Below are 22,601 nucleotides of genomic sequence, written 5' to 3' on the forward strand. Positions count from 1 at the left end.
CGTGGTGGCTCACTCCTGTAATTCCAGCACTTTGGGAGGCCAAGGCAAGTGGATCGCTTGAGGACAAAAGTTTGGGACCAGCCTGACCAACATGGCGAAATCCCGTCACTACTAAAAATACAAAAATTAGCCGGCTGTGGTGGCATGCACCCATAATTCCAGCTACTTGGGAGCGTAAGACGGGAGACTCACTGGAGCTTGGGAGGCAGAGGTTGCAGTGAGCTGAGATTCACCACTGCACTCCAACCTGGGTGAAACAGTCAGACTGTCTCAAAAAAAAAAAAAAAATGTGATCCATATTAATAAAAGTAGAAACTTCAAATTGATAATCAGTTAATTCCAATAATGGTTTTCTTTTTCCCTCCAATTCATTAAATTAAAATAAAGTTTTGCAAGTTTATTCTGTCAAAGGCAAGACATCTGACAATATTGGTAGTGCTATTGGGAATTTGTGAATTCAGCAAAAAATATTCAAAAATGAAGTTATTGGTTCCTGTGGTGAAATTTTAAATATACATTTTGTTAAGTACGTGGCATAATACATTGTTTTGATCAAATATAGAAAAATGTAGAGCAGAAAATATATGAAATGTATTGTGGTTCACACATAGTTCATATTTTGTTTCAAATCAGTCATGATATTCACACAACTAAAATAAAAATTGTAGTTGCAAAATTCACAAATAATTTTAAATACTTATAGAGTAATGGAACTAATTTGTTGTGACAAAACTATTATTGAAAAACTTGTAACCTGGCATAATTTGCTTTTTTTCTTGCTTCTTTTCATCAACATTCAAAGTTTAGAAATGTTTAAGTCTCTAAAGAATGACTTTGAAAATGAATCTAAGGGTGCAGGGAAGCTTTGACATTTTAGTAACAGAATGCTTTACATTTAGCTGCATCTTGCTCAAAATCAGTTTCAAAAATTTAATTAAACAGCTAGAAAAATTTAAGTACCAAAGAAATCAGTTTTTGAACATTACAGTAAGTTGCATTTTTTAGATGAAGCATTGAAGTTTATTCCTCCATGATTCAAGAAAGACACTTAGCAAATTTAATAAGATTTCAAAAGTATATAAGATTTTAAATATTATAACAGTGCTTTGGAATAGCTGGGCTTGTGGGAAGCATTTGAGGGGGCTCCTAAATTTCAAGGATAAACTTCATGCTAGAGCATAATGGAAATAAATTGAGAGAGTCAACAACTTTGCAGTGTCTAAATTTAGCCAAACATTCTAAAGAATAATAAATAGAAATCATTTACTTCATGAATATCTTGGAAAATGTTATCTAACAAACTGATTTTGAATAAGTAAAATATAGAACTCGTATAAAAATATTTTATCCTTGAAGAGGTCCTTCACATCCCTTGTAAGTTGTATTCCTAGGTATTTTATGCTCTTTGTAGCAATTGTGAATGGGAGTTCACTCATGATTTGGCTCTCTGTTTGTCTGTTATTGGTATATAGGAATGCTTGTGATTTTTGCACAATGATTTTGTATCCTGAGACTTTGCTGAAGTTCCTTATCAGCTTAAGGAGATTTTGGGCTGAGATGATGGAGTTTTCTAGATATACAATCATGTCATCTGCAAAAAGAGACAATTTGACTTCCTGTCTTCCTATTTGAAAACCTTTATTTCCTTCTCTTGCCTGATTGCCCTGGCCAGAACTTCCAACACTATGTCGAACAGAAGTGGTGAGAGAGGACATCCTTGTCTTCTGCCAGTTTTCAAAGGGAATGCTTCCAGTTTTTGCCCATTCAGTATGATATTGGCTGTGGGTTTGTCATAAATAGCTCTTATTATGTTGAGATACTTTCCATGGATACCTAGTTTATTGAGAGTTTTTAGCATGAAAGGCTGTTGAATTTTGTCAAAGGTCTTTTCTGCATCTATTGAGATAATCATGTGCTTTTTGTCGTTGGTTCTGTTTATGTGATGGATGATGTTTGTTGATTTGCGTATGTTGAACTGGCATTGCATCTCAGGTATGAAGCCGACTTGATCGTGGTAGATAAGCCTTTTGATGTGCTGCTGGATTCTCCTTGCCAGTATTTTACTGAGGATTTTTGCATCAATGTTCATCAGGGATATTGACCTAAAATTCTCTTTTTTTGTTGTGTCTCTGCCAGGCTTTGGTATCAGGATGATGCTGGCCTCATAAAATGAGTTAGGAAGGATTCCCTCTTTTTCTATTGATCGGAATACTTTCAGAAGGAATGGTACCAGCTCCTTTTTGTACTTATGGTAGAATTCGGCTGTGAATCCATCTGGACCTGGACTTTTTTTGGCTGGTAGGCTATTAATTATTGCCTCAATTTCAGAAGCTGTTACTGGTCTATTCAGAGATTCAAATTCTTCCTGGTTTAGTCTTGGGAGGGTGTATGTGTCCAGGAATTTATCCATTTCTTCTATATTTTCTAGTTTATTTGCATAGAGTTGTTTATACTATTCTCTGATGGTAGTTTGTATTTCTGTGAAATCGGTGGTGATATCCCCTTTATCATTTTTTATTGCATCCATTTAATTCTTCTCTCTTTTCTTCTTTAGTAGTCTGGCTAGCGGTATATCTATTTTGTTGATCTTTTCAAAAAACCAGCTCCTGGATTCATTGATTTTTTCAAAGTTTTTTGTGTCCCTATCTCCTTCAGTTCTGCTCTGATCTTAGTTATTTCTTGTCTTCTGCTAGCTTTTGAATGTGTTTGCTCTTGCTTCTCTAGTTCTTTTAATTGTGATGTTAGGGTGTCGATTTTAGATCTCTCCTGCTTTCTCTTGTGGGCATTTAGTGCTATAAATTTCCCTCTACACACTGCTTTAAATGTGTCCCAGAGATTCTGGTACGTTGTGTCTTTGTTCTCATTGGTTTCAAAGAACATCTTTATTTCTGCCTTCATTTTGGGAAGGACCTCTTCAAGGAAAACTACAAACCACTGCTCAAGGAAATAAGAGAGGACACAAACACACGGAAAAACATTCCATGCTCATGGATAGGAAGAATCAATATCTTGAAAATGGCCTTACTGCCCAAAGTAATTTATAGATTAAATGTTATCCCCATCAAGCTACCACTGACTTTCTTCACAGAATTGGAAAAATCTACTATAAACTTCATAGGGAACCAAAAAAGAGCCCACATAGCCAAGACAATCCTAGGCAAGAGAACAAAGCTGGAGGCATCACGCTACCTAACTTCAAATTTTACTACAAGGCTACAGTAACCAAAACAGCATGGTACTGGTACCAAAACAGATATATAGACCAATGGAACAGAATGGAGACCTCAGAAATAACACCACACATCTACCACCATCTGATCTTCGACAAACCTGACACACACAAGCAGTGGGGAAAAGATTCCCTATTTAAGAAATGGTGTTGGGAAAACTGGCTAGCCATATGCTGAAAACTAAAACTGGACCCCTTCCTTACTCCTCATACAAAAATCAACTCAAGATGGATCAAAGACTTAAACATAAGACCTGGAATCATAAAAATCCTAGAAGAAAACCTGGGCAATACCATTCAGGACATAGGCATGGGCAAAGACTTCATGTCTGAAACACCAAAAGCAATGGCAACAAAAGCCAAAATTGACAAATGGGGTCTAACTAAACTAAAGAGTTTCCACACAGCAAAAGAAATTGTCATCAGAGTGAACAGGTAACCTACAGAATGGTAGAGAAATTTTGCAATCTATCCATCTGACAAAGGGCTAATATCCAGAATCTACAAAGAACTTACAAATTTACAAGAAAAAAGCAAGCAACCCAATCAAAAAATGGGCAAAGGACATGAACAGACACTTCGCAAAAGAATACCTTTATGCAGCCAACAGATATATGAAAAAATGCTCATCATCACTGGTCATTAGAGAAATGCAAATCAAAGCCACAATGAGATACCATCTTACGCCATTTAGAATGGTGATCATTAAAAAGTCAGGAAACAACAGATGCTAGAGAGGTTGTGGAAAAATAGGAATGCTTTTACATTGTTGGTGGGAGTATAAATTCGTTTAACCATTGTGGAATACAGTGTGGTGATTCCTCAAGGATCTAGAACTAGAAATACCATTTGACCCAGCAATCCCATTGCTGGGAATATACCCAAAGGATTATAATCATTCTACGATAAAGACACATGCACACGTATGTTTATTGCAGCACAATTCACAATAGCAAAGACTTGGAACCAACCCAAATGTCCATCAATGATAGACTGGATAAAGAAAATGTGGCACATATACACCATGGAATGCTATGCAGCCATAAAAAAAAAAAAAGGATGATTTCATGTCCTTTGTAGGGACATGGATGAAGCTGGAAACCATCATTCTCAGCAAACTATCGCAAGATCAGTAAACCAAACGCTGGAAGTTCTCAGTCATTAGTGGGAGTTGAACAATGAGAACACATGGACACAGGGAGGGGAACATCACACATTGGGGCCTGTTGGGGGTGGGGGGCTAGGGGAGGGATAGCATTAGGAGAAATACCTAATATAGGTGACGGGTTGATGGGTGAGCAAACCACCACGGCACATGGCATAGCTATGTAACAAAATTGCCCATCCTTCACATGTAACCCAGAACTTAAAGTGTAATTTAAAAATATATATTTTATCTGCATATTTTATATCAAAAAAAGATTTAATAATATCTTCCTTTAGCAGACTTTTTTTAAAGAAATTAACAGAAACCTCAACATGTGTTCAGTGAAAATGTCCATAATTTAAAATTTAATGGTTAAGAAGTGTCAAAGACATGAACAATTTCAAATTCATTGGTCATAAATGCAAGTCTGAAGAAAGATGTAAGTAATTTTATGGTGAAAAGCATGTGAACTGTTGTTCAGACTCTTCTTATGCTATAAAACATTTAGCACTAGTATGATTTAATTGTATTAACCAAATTGATTTATTAAACTTTACCATAAAAGAGTTCAGTATATATAACTTCTAAAATTGTATTTTTCAATAATATAGGAAATATTTCCCATTTAAATTGAAATACATAGACAAAATTAAAGTTATTTGTGTATATGTATGTATATATATGCATTTTTTTACCTGAAAATTGCTCATCACATTCACAAATGAAACTATTTGAAGTAATATTGCTGCAGTTTCCATGGAAACAGACATGTGGTTGACATTGGCCAATTATTTCTGAGCAATTCTTTCCTATAACAATGAAAAAAAGTTTTTTTTACATTGCATATCAATATTGTAACCATTAGTTTTCCCTCAATTCTTTAATAATGAAAATATCAAATTCTGACAAATGTAATTTCAGTTATGAAACCATGTTATATGATGATGCATTTAAATTGAAATAAAAATTAATTTTGATACTTCACATAAGTTTTTCATCTTCTGACCCCAGACTATAATATCTAAATATTTTTTCTGGCTAGTAGTATTTGAGCTTTATTTAATTTACGTAATATTTTAAAATTTTAATTGTATTTTCATGATAGATAATATTCATATATTTCAGTACCAGTTTTTCAACATACACTGATAGTATTGCAGTGATAATTTACAAAATGACACATTCAAATGTGTATTGTTTCTCAGACTCACCCCCTAGCCAAGGGAACAATTCAAAAGGAGAAATGGCTGCCTGGATTCTCAGAATGTGTGCACAAACTTCCAAATTCAACACTTCTTTGCACTTGCTGGCATATCAAATTTTCCAAATTTCACTTACACATACTATTGTGATCCTACTATATCAGTTATATATATATATATATATATATATGTATATACACATAGCCTTCCATAACATACTCATTCTATGCATATTTAATCATCTTATAATACCCTAGTAGAGGAATGTGCCTTGAAAATCCCAGGGCATAGCAAGTGGACAAATGTTGTTACAAACCAACTGCATGTAATATGGCAATATGTTTTTTTCCCCAGTTTAATTAAGCCCTTAATTTAATTTATGAGCAGTTTTTGCCATTATCACTGATGTCTTTCAAATTCCTTATATACTGACATTGCTGCCTCACTAATGCAGAACTCTTTTTTCTTCATTTGCCTCCAAGCAACCCTAAATGTAATGAAAACATAAATAATGAAAATATAAATAAAAATCATTGTGTTTCAAAAGGTTTTCCAAACATAACAACTAAATTAACAGTATAATGCTCAATAGGCCACACCCTAATTAAAACTTAGTGAGTTTTATGAGCTAAATTGTGCCCACCCACCCCCACCAAATTCATATGTTGAAGTCCTAACCCTCAGCATCACAGAGTGTCTGTATTTGGAGATAATATCTTTAGAGAAGTAAGCAATTAAGGTTAAATATAAGGTCAGCAGGGTGCATCCTAATACAATGTGACTGGTGTGCTTTCAAGAGGAGAACATTTACACACAGATACATACAGAGAAATGACAATGTAAAGACACAGGGAGAAGACAGCAGTCTATGGACCAAGCAAAGAGATCTCAGAAGAAACCATATCTGCCAATCTTTGACTTTTGGCATCTAAAACTGTGAGAAAATAAGTTTCTGTTTAAGCCATCCAGTCTATGGTACTTTGCTATGACCGCTCTAGCAAACTAATGCAGTAAGCATTCTCAATTGTTTTGACAATTCTACATATTTCATTATCTTCTTTGATTTTTAAAATTGAAGTAATTATTTATAATTAATGGCAAATGGAGTATTCTTAATGTTATAAAAATAAGTAAGCATTATTTAGATATTTTATAGTGCTCAAAGCTTAATGATTTAAAGCATCTATGGCTGTAAGAAAGAAAGAGAAAAGAAAGAAAGAATGAAAGAAAGAAAGAAAGAGAAAGGAAGGAAGGAAGCAAAGAAGGAAAGAAGGAAGGAAATCGAGTAGGAAGCAAACCATTCTATGCAGTTATAATAAATCCACTAAAATAATATCCCATGAACTATGAATGCATACACGCAAATTAATATTCTGACACATGGTAGAAATTTTCTGGCCAAATGTTCTTTAAAACTCTTTGGACAGGTGAAAATGGATGCTTTAAAGACTGTCTATTAAATTGCTTTACCATTCACTCCAAATCAGCAGTTTGAGTGTTTTCACATTTTCTCTAGTCTGCCTTAACTTTAATCACCTGATAAACCCCAGCGGAAAGAAGAGGTATAACTTGCACCTTCTATCACCAATGCCAGTACAGTCAAATGAGAATTTGATCCACGTTATAGAGACAATATATTCAGTGGCTATTATTGATATTAACTTCTATAATGATCTTGGTATTGAGCTATCAAGTTCAAAGTGACTATTTGAAAGATTGGATTAGGTGAATTTTACAGCCTACAATGGCTTATTGAGGTCTTCTATTATATCTTTCTATTTTATTTTATTTTTTGAGACAGAGTCTCACTTCATCACCCAGGCTGAAGTGCAATGGCGCGATCTCAGCTCACTACAAACTCTACCTCCTGGTTTAAGGGATTCTTCCGCCTCAGCCTCCCGAGTAGGTGGGATTACTGGCACCCTCCATTATGCCCGGCTAAGTTTTGTATTTTTGTAGAGACGGGGTTTCACCATGTTGGCCAGGCTGGTCTTGAACTCCTTACCTCAGGTGATCCGCCCGCCTCGGCCTCCCAAAGTGCTGGGATTACAGGCGTGAGCCGCCTCCAAGTCGGCTCCCGTTACATCTTATCACACAGCCTCTTTAAACTTGGCTCCAATGGAGTCAGCCTCAGGCACAGGGGAGAAGGAATCCCCCTAAAGCCTGCCTAACAAAATTACAGTTAAATCCCTGCAGGTGATCTGCTCTAGACATACCTCTGCTCTAACCTTCCTTCCTCTTTTATGACCAAAATACATACCAATCTGCTGTTTTCCTATACTATTATTATCAGCCGTGTCAAATATTTCTCTTTGTTAGATCATCGTGGTCTTATTTTACTTGTAACTCTCCATGCCAGGTCTGTCAAACCCTCAAATAAATTCTTTCACAAGTTTCCAAGCTTTAAATGTGCCCTACATTTTTTCAATCTTTCTCCTCACTTTCCTCCGATGACCCCAGATTCCTCTAGTATATTCTCAAGTAGAGAGAGTTTTATTCCCTTCAAACTTCACTTTAGCCTCAGGCAGCATCGTTTACTTTTTTTTAGATTGCCTTTCCTCTGGCTTAATTACTCACCAAACATCTTTTTACAACCTTTTCTGATTATTGCCTCTTATTGAGCTTATTACAACCCATTATTAATTATAACATCTTCTTTCCATCCTTGTCACTATCAGCTATAAACCACCATTTGGATGCCATACCAACATCCATTTAAAACATTGCTCTTGGCTCACAATTATCTGTTCCTCTCCAATTCTACCAAGCAGCTTCAATGCCTTCCCTTCAAGCATAGTTCCCTAACTTCCTCTACTGAGATGCATACTTCATTTTCAAGTTATCACCTATCTAAATACCGTAATACTGGGAATTCATTCAGTGACTAAAAGCTTTTATATTATTCTGATAATCTTATGTTTTAATGTATGAGACATTAAGAATGGGTGTTGGGAAAGATGTAAATATAGATATTTCACTATTAAACATGTTTCTAAGAGCCCTCTTTCAGTTAAGCAAAAAGCTTATTTTGGAGGATCCTTGATAGGATTTGTATAGGTCCAGAATCTAAATTTAGCCAAATCTAAGGAATCTATTAAATTTTTTATTTTTTTGTTTATTTTATTTTTATTTTTATTTTTTGTGAGATGGAGTCTAGCTCTTTTGCCCAGGCTGGACTGCAGTGGCGCTATCTCGGCTCACTGCAAGCTCCTCCTCCCAGGTTCACGCCATTCTCCTGCCTCAGCCTCCCGAGTAGCTGGGACTACAGGCGCCTGCCACCACGCCCGGCTAATTTTTTTGTTGTATTTTTAGTAGAGACAGGGTTTCACCGTGTTAGCCAGGATGGTCTCGATCTCCTGACCTCGTGATCCACCCACCTCGGCCTCCCAAAGTGCTGGGATTACAGGCATGAGCCACGGCGTTTAAAATATAGTTTGATTTCTGTTAAGTAACAGTTTATAAATGCACTGTGTTTCTCTATTTTAATAAAATTATATATTTTAAACAATCTTACCTGTAAATGGTGGGTGACAGACACATTCATATCCTTGCCCATCCCAATTTTCTCTTTTATTAATGCAACTGCCATTATTTTTACATGGTTTAAAAGAACATGCATCAAGTTCCTGGCAGTATTTTCCAGAAAATGGAGGCTGGCAATGGCAGCTATATGTCTTGCTCCAAGCTTCACTAAGACATTTACCATGACCAGAGCAAAATTCTGAACTCAGAGATTCCTGGCAGAACTGCTGTTTCACTGTCACATTTAGTCGAAGTCCCAGTGGACAAGGTGATGGACCACTTGCCATAACTGTGATAAAATAATGTGTCCCAACACTCAGCCACTTAGAATTAACAGTGTGCATTCCTTTTAGTCTGCAACCAAAAAGTAACTGATCTTCCGTTGTGGTATTTTGCACACAGCCAATGAAAGATGTTTCAGAAACATTCATCAAATTTATTTCTGGAAATTGAAGAGATGGTTCAGAAGAAATTACAAGGATGTCTCCTAATTGAATTTGCAAAGGGCAAATCTGGGGAACAGCTTGATTGCCTGAAGTATCTATTTTAGTGTTTACACCCAAAAACCAGCAATCTCTGTAGAAGTCCAAGCAGATGTTTTCTGTTAGTGTCCAATTTACCACATATGATGAGGGTTGTGGATGCCATTCTTCCACCGATTGCCGTCTACATGTTTTTCCATTTATGAAAGAGCTGTGAAAAACCATCAGGCTCAGAATGATGATTGATTTGTCAGTCATTTTCGTGTAACTGTATTTTACAGTTTATCGTAAAGAATTGCTGCAAAATGGTGTTTTAAGTATTGCTGGAAATTTCCAAGCAAAGTTGTTGTTAGGGATTCCTGGGAATTGGAATTGGCCTTTTTTCTACCCCCAAAGTAGCTTTGATGACAATGTGCTTTGATGGAGAAACAGGAATTCAAATGTTGTAAATATTCCTTTAAACAGAAAAAAATATATATTGTTAGTGAAGTTTTCCCTAAATTAATAATACAGAAAATGCTAGCTCTTTCTGTAGATTTCATAAGAGCCTACACTGCAAAGATAGTGTCACCAGCAGCTGGGGACCTTCTTTGGGAAAGAAGGCCAAGAAAAACATGATCAAGATATGTTGATCTGGTCAAGCTTTATATAGTCACCTGATTCTGAAAAGTTCTGATTTCATGACATAATTAAGCCAGCAACTTACTGCGGTCTTCTGTGTTTTCTCTTTACACCGAGCTTCAATCTAATCAAAACACAGCACAGCCAAGATTCTTTTACAGATGGTTTCAATTTTCTTGGGAGATAAGCATTCCTCTTCTGATTAGTTTTCAAAAAACACCTTTAAAACATAGAAGAGTAAAAATCATTTAAATATATTTTCATGTAGTATTTTCTATAAAAATAAGCTTTAAAATGCCTGATAGTGATAACCATGTTCCTTTTATGATAATCCAGAGGATGGAAACTCCCATATGTATGTAAAATTCTGTTGTGCAAATGACTAAACCTAGAATGAGTCTTCATCGACTTCTGTAGGAATGGTGGAAGGTGCCAGATAAAGAGGGAAAAGAAAGTCAAAAAGCAGTAATGAAAAGATTATAAGTATAAGTAAAATGGTAGTAACTGAAAGGAGGGGTCAGCCCATCAGTTCTATTGTTCCAGAGGGCAAGAAAACATAAAGGATTTCTGAGTTTAATATGTTGACCTATTTTTTTAAAAAAGGTAACTACCAATTATTGAAGGTTTTCTCTGTACAAATCATTCTACTACTTGATTAACAAATAAACTGCAGTCCTCACAATTAAACTCAAATTTTGAGAGGAAAGGTAAATGACGTTAGTGAAAAAAACGTGTTCTTTGGATCTCAGTTATGTTATTCATTTGTTTAATGTCCTTAGGCAACCTGAGATTTAATTCTCTCCACTTTCAAACAGGCATACCAGGGAGAAATACACCTAATTAACAAGGTAGTATTGAAGATGGAATGACTACATAAACATATATGAGTCACTCAATAAATAGTAGCTTTTATTTTTGTTATTGTACAGTTTCATCCAGCAGGTAAGTGGTATATGTTGGATTAAAATTCAGATTTGTCAGATTCAAAATATCGGCATTTTCTACTGTACCATAAAGATCAATTAAATGTTGTTAAAATAAATTATGTTATGCCATTATATAATTTATTTGTTAATTCATATCAAATATGGTAAGTCTAACATCTTAAAGGGTCTTTTAGATCAGGCAGAAATCAAATTTCAATTATAAATTACCTCTTTGCAATTTCAGTTCTACATATTATAAGTCTATGAAATATAAATTCATGTGACAAATAACACAAATATGCATATAGAAAGATAAAATACAACTTCTACATAATTAAATGTTCTACATAATCATGTCAATTTCAAATATATTAATCACCTTGTTAATTTTATAGATTTAAATTATCAATCTTGCTAAAGGTTTAAAAAAATAATTCAAACAGGTATATTTGAGCTCAATCTATGTGCAAGGCAATATGCTCAGTACCAGGATTCATCAATAATCAGTTGGAATAAGGTATCAATGGAAGGAATTAAGAACTCAATGAAGGAGACAGATCATTAGACAAGCAACATCATCAAATTGCTATCAACAAAATAGTCTAACCGTCTATGAGACATGTAGCAAGGACATTATTTAGTCCAATCCAGGAAACAAAATCTAAGCTAAAATGATAAAATGGAATCACCTGGGAAAATTGCCAAAGGAAAAATGTTCCAGGAGAGAGCATCTATATCTAAAGATTTTGAGGTGAATGTGACACTGGATGCCTTTAAGGAAGTAAGAGAAGTGGAGCTTTCTCATCAAAGAGGGAAAAGGAATTACAATTAAAGATAAGCACTCGATTTAGGACGAGATTATATCAAGAAGGAGCAGCCATTCTCAGTAAAGGAGCTCATATTTTATTCGAGAGCAATGAAGAGCTTCTTGAAGATTTCATATAGATGATTAACAAAATAAATAAATAAATAAATCCTCACTTAACTTTGTCCACATGTTCTTGGAAACTATGACTTCAAGCAAAACAACATATGACAAAATCAATTTTGTTCTCTCTTCAATGTTATAATGAAAAGAGAGAGAAGGAAAAGATGTTGAGGACCAACATGTTGTGTGTCGTTTTGCTTAAAGTCACAATTTTGAAGAACCTGTCAACTACATTGAGACCTCACTATAATTTAATAGCATTAGTCTAGTTTCAAGGTGAGGAACATATTGGTGAGTGCAATTAAAAGAATTTAGACACTTGTGGAGGAGAAAACAACACTAATGTAGTGAAACAATAATGAAGACTGATTAGTACAGAGGCAATACAAATATAACACTCATGGAGTCCATAAATACTGAAATGGTAGACTTACTACATCTCCAAGGCTGTTGACCTAAAGAAAGAGAAGAAAATCCAGGAAGACCAGTTGGAGCAATAAGACGGCAAGGAAGAGGGGAGAAGTCTGATTCACTTATGCATACACTCAGTTTAAAGTCTATCTGAGTGATTTTCTAGCACAAGTGTTCAGAAATCACAAGAGAGAAAGTGAGGTTTTAGAGAAAGCTATGAATCACTAGGCAATATTGAAATACTTTTGTACCTGTAAATCACAAATTTACAGTAGTAGCAACCTGCACAGGTGTATTATTTTCCCAGTAGCTTGGTTGAAAAGGATCACTAAAGATTAAATAGCAAATGAGTTAAACACAGTCACAAATTTATTTCCAAATGTAAATGCGAGGAAACAAATTACATTTGCATTGAAGCAAAATTAGGCCTATGTGACATTTTTAGACTGACTGCAGATGTGAGCTCACATTATTGTGGGGCTAATCCCATGGTTCTTGAGCACGCTGGGTCTCTAATTATTGTGCATTTATGTTTTCAAAGAGAAAGTGGCTTGATGCATTGCATTTCCGCCTTGTGAAAATTTAAATAAATGAAAATAGCAGCAAAGGAAAAAAAAACACTAACAGAAAAACATCTATGAAGTCACTGTATATCTATACATGCTGAATACAAAATGCTTTGGATTTTATTGGGAACTAGAGTAATATAAACATTATAAATCTGAAAAAGGTGATGTAATTTTGACCCAAAAGGTATGATGTTATGTGTCTCAGCTTTTCATTTATAAAGACATTCTTCAAACCCTGTCAAAATAGCAAGCCAAATGGTATTCTCCTCTATTCTAAACGCACATATTGATTAAAATCAGGAAGTAATTTTATCCCAGGTGATATTACCATTAACATCTTATAAATTTTTGAGCCAAGAAGTCCAGAACCCAGAACTATGATGGAGCCATTGACAGCATTGCACATAATTACAACCATAACATCACTTGACAGGTTACATTACCAGAAAAATATTTCACAGGAAAATATGTGTAATTTCAGAACTGTATGAACTGTATCACTTTTATAGTAGCTTTGTAGTTAGGTTATTCTAACAAATAAAGTCCAACTTAAATTCAGTAGTTAAGAAAACATGAACAATATTTCTTCCTTTCACAAACAGCTGTCATCTTAAATGACATCTTTTAAAAAAACAAGGTAACAGGTTTAAACAAATAAATTTTATATAAGCCAAAAAATAATTTGAATAGAACATGCTCATTATAATAGTTGGCATATAATAGGCATTCAATTAAAGACAGTTGAGTAGAGATTGGAGATGATGGATGTAATTTATTTCTATTTGCACTCAATAGACAATATTAAGAACTGTGGAAGCCTTTAATAAGCTTGTAGTTGATTCTATATACCGGATATTTTTCATGTTTCACTTCCTTAAGAAGTATGACCTCCACAATAAGCAGCTTTTTATTTGTATAAATTATACATTGTACTTGCAAAACATATACAAAGAGGAAAATTAGAAATAGAAGAGATAAAATTAACAGATATAAAAGTTCTCATAATTTATGCCTGTGCTCTAGAAAGTAAGCAACAAATTTTACCTACTACAGATTAACTAAAATTATAGGAGGGGAGTGAAAATGTGTGTTTCAGAAATGCTACCAGCAGTGTGAATGATGAACATTTTAGCAAGGATACTAGAAAAGGGAAAAAAATGGTAAATTTTAAAATAAAACTGAGAGTACTAGAGAAGAGACAGCTGATTTATTCATATTTTTTAAGGGAGTAGTGACTGACTTTATCGATCATGCTCCTACTATTGGGAGACACCAGTCCTTCTTTAGTACACTGTCTTGATTATAACAATTATCCTGTGAGGTAAATAGTCACGGCCCCATTTTAAAAGTGAGAAAACTTAAGTCACCATAGTGTCCAAAGAAATAAAAATAAAAAGAGTAAAAAATAAAAAATAAAATGAGAAAACTGAAGCACAGAAAGATTAAGGACTTGCCCAAGCTCACACAATCAATAAGCAGTGGTGCATGTATTGACCTGACTCCAAAACACATGCTCTCAGTCACATTTACCATCTCATACACAAATGCACACACCCAGTTAGGCTTCTGAGGCAAAGGAGGCAGGCAATTTAGGAGAAAGAGTATTCACAACATGATTGCCAATAAGGCATAGGATTAAACAAAGTGGCTCAGGCAAAAGATGATAGACAATCCTGGAGAACAATAATATTCAAGAGACAAGTGAAAGAAGGTATCTCAAATTATCCTTGCATTTTGTTAAGAAAAACGAAGAAAAAGGTTTTCAGAATTTTTAGAGTTGGCACTTTTATAAATTATGAAGTGAGTTTTCTATATTTAATTATCATAATGGTGGTAAACTCAGTAACTGGTCAGTTGATGCTATAAGAGCAGGTAGATTTGAGTGGTATGGTGGGATTAAGGGAGAGAAAAATCAAATTTAAAAAAATCTTTGAAAAAATTGTCTATGGAAGAAGAGTAATTAAGTAAACAAGTTGCCAAAATAGAGTTAAAATCTCATTTGCTACATCAACTTCTTCATAAAGCTGTGTTTAAACTCAGATCTCTAGCTTGAGCACCACTCTACAAGTGCCTTCACATTATAGTATCCTTTTTGAAGAAGAGATAATAGGCAGAAATGTACCTTCATTCAATTCCCTCTTATTTCTGTCTCCCAGGTTTATCTAATCCTAAAGTCAATAAACAGGAATGAAGTGATTGTAGGGAATGTGCAAGGGTCAGTGATGTCAGGACGTAGAAAGAGCCACAAGACTGTCACAGGTGAGCTGAAGAATGAAGTACATTGTGGATTACGCTTGGGGGTGGGGGAAGGTCAGAACTTTTTGTTTTGCTCATTACTCAGCTACTTACAAATGTATAATTTCACAATGCTTTTTAACATGCTTAAATGTTTAGGGACTAAATTTAATATGTCAGTATTTTAAAAATATTTTCCTTTTTAATCCACATACTCTATGAGTAGGCCTCAGAAATTTTAAATAGCTGTATTAAAGAGTACTTATTAGAAACAGAGTTTGTCTTCTGTGAAGTGAAATCAGTTTTCTGTAAGTAATCTAGAATGGAAAATAATTGACAGTAGTATCAATAGATCTGTGAGTGTCCATGTATACACGTGCGTTTGTCTGTGTGTGGGAGAAGGGAAGTGTATGCAGCCTTCATCTCAATTTGAGTCATCACAGCATATTGGTATTGTTAGTTATTTCTCTTTTGTAGATGATGAAAATGAGAATTTAAATGATTACATTGAGGTTTCATTATTCAACTCTTTTAAGGTCATATTTCCTATCTCTTAACAGAGATAATATATTTTTTCTAGAATATTTTATATTTTAATAAGGAAAAACTACATTTAAGAAAAACACCTAAATTATAGTTGCCATAATCCAGTTGGTCTATAGTATATGGATTAAAAGTGGTAAAGGAAATGGAAAGAAACATCAATATATTGTAATTGGAGTAAAGAATGACGCTTGGTAACTCACTGATTATAGAGTATAAAAGATTTACCATTCAAGATATCATTTCAATTGCAATTATAAATTTTGTATTAACATTTCTTTAGCTTGTGGTTAAATTTTTATCAAAATATATAATTCCATATATGACATTATAAAAAAGTATAGAGATTATTGTTGACATAATAAAATATGCTGTAAGAAATTAGTGTTCTTTTGAAACACTTTAAGCTTGCCTTAAAAAATATTATCTAGACAACTTTGCCGTTATCTAGAGGGTGAAAATATTATTATTAAACAGAAATGGATGAGATAATAGCATCATACGTTTGCCAACATGATTATTTGCTTTTAAAAAACAGAGCTGGTTTTATAAAATAAGATTTTAAATAAATTATGCCTTATTTTGTACTTCCTTTTCCTTTCTCCACATATGGTCTTATAGATTATTGATTTTTTAAAAAAAATAAGTATAACTTCTTTTCCATTGTCTATGTTTTAGCTTTCATGAAAAAAGGTTCTTCGTTTAAACATTGACCTTTCACTGAAATTAAGATAGCTTAAGTATATAAAAGTCAAAGGCTACATGCGACTTATAGACAAAAATGTTTTGCTTCCATGTTTTGACAATTATGAATAAAGCTGCTATAAAGAGCATAAGGATGTCTTACAAAACTAAACATACTCTTACCATGTGATCCAATAATCATACTCAACTCACACAAATCATACTTTGGGTATTAACTCAAAGAAGTTGAAAAATTACATCCCAGAAAATCCTGCACATGGATCTTTATTATATTAACTTTTTAAATACATATTTTGTTAAAAAAATTTAGTAGAGTTTTAAGTTTACAAAATTATTAGGAAGACAGTGCCGAATGTTCTCATGTATACCATATTGTCCAGTTTTGATGATTTTTAATGTTTCATATTAGTATAATACATTGTCACAATTAATGAGTTAATATTAGTATATTAACTAATGAATTTTACTTAAGGTCAATGTTTTATTCAGACTTTTTCATTTTTTACATTATGTTCCCTTTTCTTTTCTAGGATCCTATTCAGGCTACTACATTACATATAGTAGTCATATCTTCTTAGGCTCTTCCTGGTTGTTACTTGCCTTGTTTTGATGACCTTGAGATTTTTTAGGACTATTGGTTATGTATTTGTAGAAGAACACCCTGCAATTATGATTCATCTGATTTCTTTTCCATTGTTGTACAAAAGTAATATGTACTGGGGAGAAAGACCACAGAAGTAAAATCTTCTTTAAGAAGTGAAGCAGTAAAGTGTCATTTACATCACATCATATGGTATATAAATAGTCACCATTAATGTAAACCTTGATCACCTGTCTTGAGGTAGTATTTGTCCAGTTTCACCACCACTCTTTTAACCCTGCCTCCGTTGCCATACTAATTCTTTGGAATGTAATAAACTATACTTAGTTTTGGAAGAAACTATTAAACTGTTTTCCAAAGTGGTGGTACCAGGATTTTTTAAAAATTTTTACCAGCAATTAATCAGGAGTTATTATTACTTTGCATCTTTGCCAGCAGTAGTAGTGTGAGTTCTTTGGATTTTAATCATTTAAATAGGTATTTACTGGTATCTCATTGTTGCTTGCTTAAATTTCTAATGACAAATGATGTTGAACTCCTTTTTATATGTTTATTTACCATCTATATATTTTGGGGGTTGAATTGTCTATTCAGATCTTATGCACGTTTAATTAGTTCTTTGTTTTATTGAGTTTTAAGAATCCTTTTACATTTGGATAAAAATCCTTTATCAGATATGTGTTTTGCCAATATTTCTCCAAGTAGTTATTTTTGTTCTCTTAACAGTGTCACTGAAGAGCAGATTTTACTTTTAATAAAGTCCAAATTTCCATTTTCTGTCATGAATTATACTTTTGGTGTTGTATCAAAAAATGTATTGCCAAGCCCAGGGTCATCTACATTTTATCCTATGTTTTCTCCTAGAAATTTTGTAGTTAAGTGTTTTGCATTTAGGTATGTAATTCATTTTGATCTAATTTTTGTGAAGAGTGTAAGTTGTAAATTCAATGCCTATGTTCATTTTATTTGCATATGAATATCAAATTCTTCCAAAACCAATTAATAAGAAGACTATACTTTTGGCTTTGAATTACATTTGATTATTTATCACAAATTAGTTGACTACATTTGTGTGGGTCTATGTTTGGACTATCTATTCTGTTCCATTGATCTACATGCTTGTTCTTTTGTCGATACCAGGCTACCTTGATTGTTGTTGCTTAATGGTTAAGTGTTGAAATAAGGCAGAGTGTATTCTCCAACCTTATTTTCTTCAGTATTTTGGTGGTTATTCTAGTCTTTTGCCTTACCATAAAAACTCTGTAACCAGGGTGTCAATACTGGCAAAATAGCTTGATGTAATTTTGATTGGGATTGTACTGAATCTATGGATCAAACAGGTAAGAAGAGCCTTAATTATATTGAGGCTCCCAGTCAATGAACATGAAATCTCTTTCCATTTATTTATAATATTTATTTAGATTTTTATCAGAGTTTAGTTTTCTGCATATAGGTCAGTACATAGTTTTATCGGTATATACCCAATTATTTATTTATTTCGGATACTATTACAAATGGTATTATTTTTCCTTCAAATATTAGTTGTTCATTGCTGTTACAGGGGAAAGCAGTTGACTTTTGTATACAGTATTAAATTTTATCCTGGACCCATGCTATACTGACTTATTTAAGGCATTTTTTAATATTTGGGAATACAGACCATTTTATGTCTTTCTTATTAGTCTGCATATATTTTCATGCTTTTATTTTCTAATTGCATTAGCTAGAATTTCCTAGTGTTGAATAGCAGTGATGAGAGGACATTCTTGCCTTGTTCCAGACCTTTGGAGGAAAGTATCCATTTTTCTATACTAATTAGCATAACTGTAGGATTTTACAGATGTTCTTTACTAAATTGACGTTTTTCTCCTCTATTTTTTAGCTTTCTGAGAGTTTTCATCCAGATTAGTTGTTAAATTTTGTAAAATATTTTTTCTGCGTCAGTTTGTATAATTATAAAATATTTTTCCTTTAGAGTATTGATATGGTAGATTACAATGATTAATTTTAAAATGGAGACCTAACTTTGCACTGTGGAATAAATTACTGTTTATTTATTTCTATAATAAATAAAAAGAATTTATTATTCTTTTTACTTATTGTTGGATTCAAGTTTAAATATTTGTTGAGAATGTTGTGTCTATGTTCATGAGAGTTATTAGTCTATAGTTTTCCTTTATTTTAATACATTTGTCTACTTTTGGAATTAGGGTAATGCTAGCCTCAGGAAATGGCTTAGGAAGTGTTCCATCTGCTTCTATTTTACTGGAAGAGGTTATGAAGAATTGGCATCATTTCTTTCTTTCATAGTTGATAGAATTTACCAGTGAATTAATCTGAGATAGGTGATTTCTTTTATGAAAGAGTATTAGTTATTGATTCAATTTCTTTAATATATGTAGGCCTATTCAGATGATCTTTTCTTGGGCGAGTATTGATAGTTTGTGTCATTCAAGAAATTTGTCTATTTTACCAACATTTTCAAATATTGAGACAGAAAATTGTTTTTAGTATCCTTTTATATATCCTCTTAATGCCCATAGGAACAATAATGGCAATCTTTGTTTGATTTATTATATTAATAACTTGTGTCCTCTCTCTCTTTTCTCCCTTGATTAGCCTGACTAGAGTCTTTATCAATTTTATCAATATTTTCAAATAATAACTTTTGTTTTTGTTTATTTTCTTTATTGTTTTTCTATTTTTAATCTTACTGAGGTCTGTTCTAATTTTAATTATTTCTCTTCTTTTGCTTAGTTTGGCTGTTATTTCTCTAGCTTCTTAAAGTAGAAGCTTAAGTTATTGATTATAGATTTTACTTTCTAATATATGCATTTAATGTTATACGTTTGTCTCTGTGCACTGCTTTTTCTGGATCTCACATGGTTTGACCAGTTATAATTTCATTTTCATTTAGTTCAAAATATTTTTTAAGTTTCTCTTCAGACTTCTTTGACTAATGTGTTATTCAAAGTACACTGTTAAATTTCAAATAATTTGACATTTCTTCAACTATCTTTCTTTTACTGAATCCTACTTTTATTCCATTGTGGCATGGGGATATATGTTTTATGATTTCATTTTGTCTTCATGTGTTCAGGTGTGTTTTATGGTCTAGAATGTGTTCTATCTTGCTAAATGTTCTACACAGTCTCAAAAGAATTCCTTCTGCTGTTGGATAGAGTACTCTATAAATGCCAATTAGATCAAGCTGTTTTATAGTGCTGATTGGTCAAGCATATCTTTATGAGGTTTCTGCCTGCTTGGCTTATCAGTTACAAATAGGGGTATTTAATGTATCCAACTGTAATGGTGGGTTTTCTCTTATTCCTGTCTGTTTTATCACTTGTCTAATATATTTTGGCATAACGTTGCCAGGTGCATGCACATTTAGGATTGCTATGTCTGCTTGCTGAATTGATTCCCTGAAGACTGCTTTATCTGAAATTACTTGAGCTACTGAAGATTTCTTTTGATTAGGGGGAGCATAATATATCTTTTCTTGTCTCTTTTAACCTACCTGAGTCTTTATATTTAAAGTGTTTCTTGTAAATAGATTATAGGTGGGTCTTGTTTATTTGTTTTTCTCCACTCTGATAAGCATTTTTTTGTAACTGTATTTCATTGATTTCCATATTCCTCTTTTTCTATGTGCTCTGGTTTTAGTTGGGTACTTTACATGATTATTTTTATCTTCTCTCTTAGAGCACCAATTACACTTCTTTTAATGATTGTATTGATTGTCCTGAGGTTTACAATATCCTTCCTTCCTTTCTTTTTTTTTTTTTTTTTTTTTTTTTTTTTGGCAGAGTCTTGCTGTTGTCCAGGCTAAAGTGCAATAGTTTGGTCATAGCTCACTGTAACCTTGATCTCCTCGACTCAAGCAATCCTCTGCGTCAGCCTCCCGAGTAGCTGGGTCTACCAGCCCATGTCACCAGGCCAGACTATGATTTTTTTTTTTTTTTTTGAGACAAAATCTTGCTGTGTTGCCCAGGTCTTGAACTCCTGCCTTCAAGTGATTCTCTTACCTCAGATTCACAAAGTGCTGGGATTACAGGCATGAGCCATCACACCCAGCCACAACATCCTTTTTTAACTAATTTAATTTGATTTTTAAATAACAGTATTTGGCTTCATGTGTAGCACCTGTACCTTTTAACAGAGTATTCCTAATTTATCTCTCCTGATCTTTCTGACATGACTGTTATTTCACCTATCCATAGGCTACAATCACCCAATATATGGTTATCAGGTTATCATTATTACTTTGAAGTTATTTCTATAACTATTAATAAGGAAAATGAGGCATTTTATTTTATCTTCATTTATTCCTTCTCTGTCTTCCTTTCCTCATATAGATTTGAGTTTCTGACCTATATTATTTCACTCTCCCTTTTTCAATACCGTTTGCATGCCATGTCTGTCTTCATGAAAATCTCTCAGATTTTGTTAGTCTGAGAAAGTTTTTACTTCTTCACTTTTAAAGTATCATTTTACCAGGTATAGAATTCTAGGTTAGTGGGCTTTTCCTCTTGAAGGGTATATCATTGCACTCTTCTCATTTGTATAGTTTCTGATAAGAGGTGGGCTGTAATTCTGATCCTTGTTCCTGTATAGAAAAAGTTTTTTTTAATCCCTCTGGCTTTATTTAAGATTTTTCCTTTGTCTTTCATTTTCTGCAGTTTGCATATGACATGCCTAGAGAAATTTTTTTGTTTGTTTTGTTTTTATCTTTATAATTTATTTTGCTTAGTGTTCTCTCAACTTCTAGAACATGAGAATCATTTGTCACTCATTTTGGAAAGTTTTCAGTCATTATTTTTTCAAATACTTTTTCAGCTCTGTTCTCTTTCTTCTCCTTCTAATATTACAATAACACATAATACACTTTTTGAAATTGTCCCACAGTACTTAGATATTCTGCTGTGATTTTATTTTATTTTTCCTCTTTGAGTTTTAGTTTGGGAAATTTCTGTTGATATATTTTCAAGCCCTCTGATCTTTCCTTAGCTTTCTACCTACATCCATTCTCTAATGAACCTATTAATGGCATTTATTTCTATTATGGTATTTTTTACTAGCATTTTCTTTCAGTTCTTTCTTAGAGTCTCCATCTCCCTGTTTACTCATTTGTTCTTGCATTCTGTCTTCCTTTTTTATTAGATCTCTTAACATATTATTCATAGTTATCTTAAATTGTCTGTAGGGTATTTACAACATCCCTGTGATGTATGAATTTGTTGTGATGATTACTTTGTCTCTTCAGATTATTCTTTCTTTCCTTTAGGTATGCCTTGCAAATTTTTGTTGAAATTCAAGCATACTGTATCGGGTAATAGGAACTGAGATGAATAGGCCTCTAATGTGGGGATCTCTGTTAATGTGGTTGGGCTTTGGCTTTATTTAGAGTTTGCTGTACCTAAAGGTGCCTAAGACTTGATTTGAAATTCCTTTAGTGTCTGGTTTTGTTTTCCCTTTTG

The 22,601-nt window shown here is 33.4% G+C and overlaps 1 protein-coding gene across 1 annotated transcript in view; it reads right to left on the reverse strand.

The window, feature by feature from the left end:
• EYS (eyes shut homolog) overlaps window positions 1-22,601 on the reverse strand; it is a 1,986,267-nt gene that overhangs the window by 1,769,359 nt on the left and 194,307 nt on the right. Inside the window, 3 exon segments of the mRNA NM_001374351.1 lie at window positions 5,072-5,185; window positions 9,093-10,037; window positions 10,289-10,423. Coding sequence (NP_001361280.1) covers window positions 5,072-5,185; window positions 9,093-9,840 — 862 coding nt within the window. The 5' untranslated portion in view covers window positions 9,841-10,037; window positions 10,289-10,423.

Source organism: Pongo abelii, chromosome 5 (assembly GCF_028885655.2).
Source record: "Pongo abelii isolate AG06213 chromosome 5, NHGRI_mPonAbe1-v2.0_pri, whole genome shotgun sequence".
NCBI lineage: Eukaryota > Metazoa > Chordata > Mammalia > Primates > Hominidae > Pongo > Pongo abelii.